The sequence below is a fragment of the Dendrobates tinctorius genome, unplaced genomic scaffold, assembly GCF_039654945.1.
Source record: "Dendrobates tinctorius isolate UK_male_01 unplaced genomic scaffold, ASM3965494v1 ptg000014l, whole genome shotgun sequence".
NCBI classification, from domain to species: Eukaryota; Metazoa; Chordata; class Amphibia; order Anura; family Dendrobatidae; genus Dendrobates; species Dendrobates tinctorius.
In genome coordinates this window covers 31,091,397-31,099,963 of record NW_027361682.1, presented here as the reverse complement: position 1 = coordinate 31,099,963, position 8,567 = coordinate 31,091,397, and the positions used below count along the sequence as shown (strand labels likewise).

At 50.9% G+C, this 8,567-nt stretch overlaps 1 protein-coding gene and 1 long non-coding RNA gene across 2 annotated transcripts; one reads left to right on the top strand and one right to left on the bottom strand.

Moving 5' to 3' along the window:
• Positions 1-1,157: 1,157 nt before the first annotated feature.
• ACTG1 (actin gamma 1) lies at positions 1,158-5,579 on the bottom strand. The gene is made up of 6 exons (XM_073560575.1): positions 5,440-5,579; positions 3,715-3,842; positions 3,356-3,595; positions 2,599-3,037; positions 2,312-2,493; positions 1,158-2,186 (listed from the first exon to the last, which is right to left on the bottom strand). The coding sequence occupies exons 2-6, from the start codon at positions 3,835-3,837 to the stop codon at positions 2,043-2,045; spliced, it is 1,128 nt and encodes a 375-aa protein (XP_073416676.1). The 5' UTR covers positions 3,838-3,842; positions 5,440-5,579; the 3' UTR covers positions 1,158-2,042.
• Positions 5,580-5,674: 95 nt separating this feature from the next.
• On the top strand, positions 5,675-7,678 carry LOC141073192 (uncharacterized). Its single transcript, XR_012226957.1, has 2 exons — positions 5,675-5,767; positions 7,399-7,678. It is a non-coding gene; the product is annotated as an uncharacterized lncRNA (long non-coding RNA).
• Positions 7,679-8,567: the final 889 nt, after the last annotated feature.

The following is an 8,567-nucleotide window of genomic DNA, read 5'->3' as shown; positions in this document are numbered from 1 at the left end:
GGACATCTGGCATCCAGAGGACCTGGTAACACGCTGGTTCTTTGTGCACAGACAAAAGGATTCCCAGAGGGCGGCATGCTGAGTCATCAGGGGGTCCCATCAGGCAGACAGCTCTGAACAAAAGCGCCATGTGGGGTGGGCATTAACCCCCTTATTGCTGGCACCAAGCTATGGCTCAGCTGTGATTGAAGAGTTAAATGCTTTAAGCACAACTCCAAGACTGTTGTCTATTGAGCTTTTGCTCCCCCCCCCCCCCCCCCCAGGAAAAGGTGCAGTAACCATTGGCAGACTGACATGCAAGGACCACATCCACCTGATGGGCCAAAGTGGTGGCAGCAGTGTGATTAGAGGGGGTCCAGATACTGTGGCCCCTAGTGATCCGAAAAAAAAAAAAAAAAAAAAAAAACACCAACCATAATGCTATGTGCACACGCTGTGGATTTTTTTTATCTGCAGAACTGCAGGTAAAATGACCTGCAGTTTTTCCCTGCGGGTTGGCCTGCAGTTTATCTACTCTACAATGGAGATGGTAAACTGCAGCAGAATCTGAAGAGAATTGACATGTCATTTCTTTCTGCAGATTCAAAACTGCAGCTAAAAATCCACAGCATGTGCACAGCAGATTGTAAATCCATAGGATAACGTGCTACTGTACACTGTCTGCAGAACTGCTGCGGCCAAAACTGCAGTGTGTGCGCACATAGTCAGACATGCAGTGTAGGCTACCAAGTAGTACACTTGGGTTTACCCAGTCCATAAACAATGAATGGAAGTGCAGTTGGCACATGTGCACAGCCATTTCAAGATGGAACTGAAGAGTACCAATCATGGAATCACCAGGCAGTTCCATGTCAGAACCTGTGATTACCAAGTTACCCTAGATTTGAGGGGGCATAAGCTATCGAAATGGGCTGTACAGACTAGGATGGAATATCTTAAGGACATTTCTACATTGGTTCAGTGAAGCCTCTCGTGGAGAGCAGGGATGCTTTGCCCAGTATTAGTACCATGGTGCAGTGCTGTTTTTTTTTTAAAGTTATTTAGGGCAACAGAGATAAGTGACTAAATAATCTCAGTCCTGCACAGCCCCCATTAAACACCTATTGTCCCTGTGCCCCCACCCAGTATGGAGACCCGCAGTGATAACATGAACCAGATTTTTTTTTACTGCAGCGCTTTATTTCTTACACAATGAAGTGTTTCCGGGAGTTACAGTTTCTCAGCTTCAGGATGACTTACAAATTTTGGTATTTTTTCCTACTGTCATGTGAACATTAAGGCAACATACAAAAAAAATTTACATAAATTAAACTTGGATGAGTAAATTTACAGGTGTAACTTCAGACCCATGTTCAACGCTGGGAAAAGAAACTGGGCTAAGAACAAAAAAAAAAAAAAAAAAAAAAAAAAAAAAAAAACCTGGTTCTAAGGCCTGGAGGCCATGGTGGGAATGTTTAGTAACTTCTGACCATACTAGAAAAACAGTGTGGCAAGATGACGTGAAGATTCCTTCATGAACTCCTACCAGCCTCAGAAATGAAATTCTGGAATATTAAGCGCTAAGAAAAAAAAAAAAAAAAAAAGTTGGATAACCTGGAAGCCTAAACCTCAAGATACCCTGTGCACATCTCCCACCTCGACTTCACCACCACAGATGAAGTGTCATTCACAATACTGTCGCAGATCGGCAGCCTTTCACAGAAATGCTTCTTTTCTACGCAAGACTTAGCTTAAAGGGGGACACTCAAGACTGAATGCCAACCAGGTATGGTATCAGAGATGTGTACAGGGTATGCATATGCTAGCACGGACACCGCAGAAATGGGAGGGGGTACATAGAGACAGGTCCAAGTCTTGCATTACAAAATAAAGATCCCCGACGAGGTGGTGACTTGAGTCTCACATTCCGAGGGCAAGTTCGTTTGGAAGTTGGCTCTATTCCAGTTTCACGAGGCTAGCATGAGGTTGTACACATTTGCCGAGGCAAATTAATACTTGAAGATCTCATGCAGCAAATGCACAGGCATCTGCTAGCAGTCCGTTTAGAAGCATTTGCGGTGAACAATGGATGGGCCAGATTCGTCATATTCCTGCTTGCTGATCCACATCTGTTGGAAGGTGGAGAGGGAGGCCAGGATGGAGCCACCAATCCAGACAGAGTATTTACGCTCGGGTGGTGCAATGATCTGTTGAGGATGAACAGAAGTGTGATAGTTAGTATAGGTAGCACTGGTGGTGTGTGAACTGATGACTGAAACTGCACCCAGTGGCTAGATGATTGAGGTCTTGTTGCATCTGATTCACAACTCACCTTGATTTTCATTGTGCTAGGGGCAAGGGCAGTGATTTCCTTCTGCATTCTGTCAGCAATGCCAGGGTACATGGTGGTACCTCCAGACAAGACAGTGTTGGCATACAGGTCCTTACGGATATCAACATCGCACTTCATGATGGAGTTGAAGGTAGTTTCATGGATACCGCAGGATTCCATACCTAGAAGAGACAAGTTGTGTAGTTAGTTTACTGCCAAGTATCTGCAACTGATTAGTCAGGTCTGGACCTTTAAACACCATTCCCTATGATTCTGCAGATACATACCCAGGAAGGATGGCTGGAAGAGGGCCTCTGGACACCTGAACCTCTCGTTTCCGATGGTGATGACCTGTCCGTCAGGCAACTCGTAGCTCTTTTCCAGGGAAGAAGATGAGGCAGCGGTGGCCATCTCCTGCTCGAAGTCCAAAGCTACGTAGCACAGCTTCTCCTTGATGTCACGCACAATTTCTCTTTCGGCTGTGGTGGTGAAGCTGTAGCCTCTTTCAGTCAGGATCTTCATGAGGTAGTCTGTCAGGTCACGGCCAGCCAAGTCCAGACGCAGGATGGCGTGAGGCAGGGCATAGCCTTCGTAGATAGGCACTGTGTGGGTCACACCATCACCAGAGTCCATCACGATACCAGTGGTACGACCAGAGGCATACAGGGACAGCACAGCCTGGATGGCAACGTACATGGCAGGGGTGTTGAAGGTCTCAAACATGATCTGTAGGGTGGAGGTAGAGGATGTGGTTACTTTATGTGCAGTGTGTGGGCACACCCCAAACCATGCTGAACATGCTGGCATGCAGGTTAAAAAAAAAAAAAAAAAATATTTGGAAAAGACTAGTGTAGAAGGAACAGAACAAGCAGAAACCAAAAATAATGAAACAGAAACCTGAGGCTTCAGGAGGAAAATGCCAGGAGAGGTAGAGAGCCCTGGAGACATCGGAAAGAAAACATGAAGTCTGAGAAAAATGGAGAATGAAGTTTACAGGAAGTGTCCCAGAGAGGAAGGAAGGAGAGGGGACAGGCCGGGACAAACCTGGGTCATCTTTTCTCTGTTTGCTTTGGGGTTCAGGGGGGCTTCTGTGAGCAGGACTGGATGCTCCTCAGGGGCCACACGCAGCTCATTGTAGAAGGTGTGATGCCAGATCTTCTCCATGTCATCCCAGTTGGTGACAATGCCATGTTCAATGGGATACTTCAGGGTCAGGATACCCCTCTTGCTCTGAGCCTCATCACCTACGTAACTGTCTTTCTGTCCCATGCCAACCATGACGCCCTGCAGAGGAGCAACAGCAGGTGTTAGAGCCAGTTATAGGGGCTGGGAAACAAGTGAGGAGAAAAAAAAAAAAAAAAAAAAAAAAAAAAAAAAAATTGGAAAACTTTGAGGAAACAAACCTGATGTCTTGGGCGGCCAACGATGGAGGGGAAGACGGCACGGGGAGCATCATCTCCAGCAAAGCCAGCTTTGCACATACCAGATCCATTGTCAACAACGAGAGCGGCAATTTCCTCATCCATGTTTACTGCAAGAACAAAGGGAAAATTTTTTTTAGAATATATATATATATATATATATATAATGCTAAAGCAGAAACACCAAGCACAGATAAACTAATAACTGCTTTATAGAAGTGCTGTAGTGGGCAGACTGGCAGCAGAGCCTCAGGTGTGGAGGAAGCGGCACAAGGCGCCCAGGATGGGGCCGAGGACACGGTGATGACTAGCAGGCTGCAGCAGAGCTGGGCTGACACACCCAGAATGGGGCCGAGGACACGGTGACGACTAGCAGGCTGCAGCAGAGCTGGGCTGACACGCCCAGGATGGGGCAGAGGACACGGTGACGACTAGCAGGCTGCAGCAGAGCTGGGCTGACACGCCCAGAATGGGGCCGAGGACACGGTGACGACTAGCAGGCTGCAGCAGAGCTGGGCTGACACACCCAGGATGGGGCCGAGGACACGGTGACGACTAGCAGGCTGCAGCAGAGCTGGGCTGACACACCCAGGATGGGGCCCGAGGACACGGTGATGACTAGCAGGCTGCAGCAGAGCTGGGCTGACACGCCCAGGATGGGGCCCGAGGACACGGTGACGACTAGCAGGCTGCAGCAGAGCTGGGCTGACACGCCCAGGATGGGGCCCGAGGACACGGTGATGACTAGCAGGCTGCAGCAGAGCTGGGCTGACACGCCCAGGATGGGGCCGAGGACACGGTGATGACTAGCAGGCTGCAGCAGAGCTGGGCTGACACGCCCAGGATGGGGCTGCGCCCTGTGACACTCGCACGGCAGTGACTTCCTGCAGTCTGACCACACCTAGCTCCCTGGAGACAAGACACCGGAAGCAGCAGCGCAAGCCCCGCCCACACAGCTACGAACGTCGCTCCAATCTCCCTCCCACCTCACAAGCAGCCAATCAGCAGCTCTGTGCCCAAATATGGAAGCACACACATCCTTAACCACTCCCACGCAAGCTCTTTTCAAATACTTAGGGCGTGGTTTAGTCCATTCGAAGCATAGAGGGGGGGGGGTAGAACATCATGCGTTAGTCATGTCTACAGAATGGGCGCGTCAGTGTGTGACGCATGCGCGCCCCCCCTTTTTTACTGGAAGAGGTGCAGTCCACCCGTCAGCCGCGTGAAAGTGACATTCATCTCTCCCCACCCTTCTCGTCACCCTCAGAGGACAAAAGCCGACGGTCACCCCGCCCTGCAGCGGCACCTGTCAGGGTAGAGCCGTCACTACAAGCCCGGGCTTTACCCTCGGAGGGACGCTCAGCGGCGTAATACACGACACAAAGTCACTTTACGATTACAGCTTATAACCTTCCAGAAACTGCTACAACCGAACCCAACGACAACGCAAACATATCATGTACGACTCTTGAAGTCCCAAGGAACACTGGGATTTGTAGTTCCACGTCTTAAATTCTAGCAGACTCCATTATCACAGCCTACAAGCCAGGAAGCTGCAGCTGCCACCACTCCCGCCCTCCACAGCACAGAAAAATGAGTAACCACCGACTACAGACATGAAGCACCAGGACACCGGGCAGGTACAAGCGAGGCCACCACAGCTAGACAATAACCGCGTACATCCAAGCTCCCGGAGATTTCCTTTACCTTAAGAGATGGGTGTTTCCTAAACGGATACAGAAGCTGGAATGGAAGGTGCTGTCAGGTCCGCTGCCGCCGGCTGAATGAGACTCACTAACGGCCGTTATGCTATTTAAGTTCGCCGGTTGGAAGCTCCGCCCACCAGCGCGAGGACTGAACATCGCCAAATATGGGCATCTTTCAGAAACAAGGGGAACGATTGGCCGGCGGGGCGGAGAGGAGGCGTGTCAGGAGAAGGTAACCACGCCCCTCCCGGAACCCCTGAAGCTGCAGAAGGCTGTGGCGGGAAGGCGTGTGAGGGGCCGTGACAGCGTCACCGGAGCCTGGAATCACGGTCACTAGTATTGTTACCTGCGTGTATGTGGGTGCGGTGACACAACATAGAGTGTCAGCTCCTCTGCCCAGCGTGTGACGTGCAGTCCTATGCTCTATAGGACCCAGGGTGCGGTCCCACGTTTCCACCATCAGTTTTGTCGCTGCATTCTGCAACCTGAAAATGGCAGAACGTAGCGACATAAAGATGGCGGAAGCGTACGACACATGACAGCGACAACGTGCTAACGGTCGCAAGCCCAGAGCGTGCGGTCAGGGCAAAGGTCACAGCCAAGGGCCTGAGGGGGCATGGCAAGAGTGGCGGATGCCTGAAACCGCGCCCGCGTGAGAGGAGAAGCCTGCCGCACTATTACACCGTCCCTACTAGGTGGTGAGGAATACGGCCCCTGCCCATAACGTTGTGACCGCACCGACACCCATTGGAGGCAACATGGCGGTGCGGTATTGACGTCGCACAACCGCGTAGTCTCCGATGTAAGGGTGAGTGCACACGCTGCGGATTCAGCTGCGCATTTGCAGGTAAAACCGTAGGTAAAGTGACCTGCGGATTGGCCAGCGGTTTGGCACCTGGACAATGGAACAGGTGTCGAACCGCTGCAGAATCCACAGAAAGAATTGACATGCTGCAGATTTAAAACCACAGCAAATCCGCAACGTGCACTGCGGATTTGAAATCCCATTGGCTAACATGGTACTGTACAATGTCTGCGGAACTACTGCGGATCCGCAGGGCCAAAAACACTGCGGATCCGCAGCAGAATCCGCAACGTGTGCACATACACCCTTAGTGGCACTGAGGGTGTTCTGCACACAGGAGGGGTATACCTGGGACTGATTGGGGATTCCATGGTATTGGGGGGGCCCCCGTATTATAACGTGGGGGGTCTTGTACAGGTTTTGCTCTCCACTCTGGATCAGTGCAGCCTGTGACACATCCATTTCCTATGTGCGCAGTGTAACGTGAGTAATCTCTGACTGCAGGTCACTTATGTAGGTGCGTCCGGTGCCCAACCTACAAGGTGCAGTGCAATAATAATGCGGGGACCCGGCACTGCTGGTGCCCGAATCCAGAGCATTGTGTGTTGGGTGGCACATGGGCAGTCAGGCTGCACCCATAGGTGATACATAAGACCCCCCTGCCTGCAGATAGGAAACCGCTCCTATGCTGCAGGGGTCTCACACAGGCCAGGGGGCATTAGGGTGCTGCTTTCTACATCTCTAATAAGGTGGCTTCTCTCATCAGGTCGCCCATCTTGCATTTGCCTAATGATTTGCAAGATGGAAATGATGAGGGAAAGTTTTGCAGCGTTGAAGGACACAGCCCGCCCTCCTTTGTCTATCTTGCACCAGGAGGCACATGCTGTCCTGAGCAGGTGCTGACTGCATGGAGGAGACAATGGCCATTCTCTCACCTACACAAACACTCCATTCTTTACTGGCAGTGAACAGGTTAGGGACCCGGGCAACCTATTACTTAATGCATGTCTTTCACTTCCTGCAGCCAGGGCGCTCTACTTCTTCATTATATCCATGCTGCACCATTTCCTGCCTGTTTAACCCCTCCACCCCCGTGTGCAGGATGCCTCGTACTTTGCATAGGCCCTGACCCGTTGTGTTTTTTTTGTCTTACAGGAGGTTACTCTACGGGGACAGGATGCCCAGATCTACCTTGTATGACCCCAGCAGAGAAGCAGCGAACACGCCCTTCCTTGCAAAGAGATGGAAATGCTGCAGTCCTGCATCAATCTTGACATCCATAGGATTATCTCACCCGGTGTCACAGCAGGAGCAGCCGCCGCACTAGACCTCAGGATGGGAGAACGCTCGGGGGAGCCTCTGTACAGTCAGCTCACCATATTCCTTAAAGGGATGGTAAAACACCAATAAAAGGTTCATTAGTGGTAGAAGATGACCTATGTACGGAAAAGTGTCCATACATGAGAGGGGTAGTGTCAGACTTCCTGAGCAGGCTGAAAACAGGGAGCAATAGCATTCCTCTTCCAAATCCTAATGCTGCAATCACAAACATTGATAGTATTGTGCTCACGCTGACAGTTGATGGCCGACATGTTGAAGTGTGCCCACATTCACTTTCATTGTGATTTCAGCAGTGCAACTTTGTGGTCTTTAAGGGGTTTTCCATATTCAAAAAACTCTGTCCTCCAACTCTGGTTTAAAAAAAAAAAGAAAAAATGTTGCTTTACTCGCCATTCCCTGGTCCAGCTCTGAATCTCAGCCACTGCTCTCATTGTCTGCAGTGCTGACGTCCTATCAACACTAAACTCTGTGGTACTGCCCAGGTAGACAGCACAAGCTGCTCACTGATTGGCTGCAGTGCTGTTGACAGGACGTCAGCACTGCAGACAATAACAGGCACCTAAGGCTGGTTTCACACTAGCGTTCGGCAGAGCTGCGGAGGGCTGCGTAGTTCCTCTGTGAAGCTCCGCCCACTGCTGCACCTCCTCCGGTCAGCTCTGCCTACGTCTGCATGCGATCTGTGTACCTATCTTTAACATTGGGTACGCAGGCTGTGCGGATGTATGCAGATGCGTCGTTTTGAAGATGGGGCGACCCGCGTCAAACGCAACATGTTGCAATTTGTTGCGGTCACCGCATCGTCAAAACGACGCATGCTGACGCATCCGCATACATCAGCCTGCGTACCCAATGTTAAAGATAGGTACGTAGGCCGCATGCAGAAGTAGGCAGAGCTGACCGGAGGAGGTGCGGCAGTGGGTGGAGCTTCACCGAGGAACTACGCAGCCCTCTCAGCTCTGCCGAACGCTAGTGTGAAACTAGCC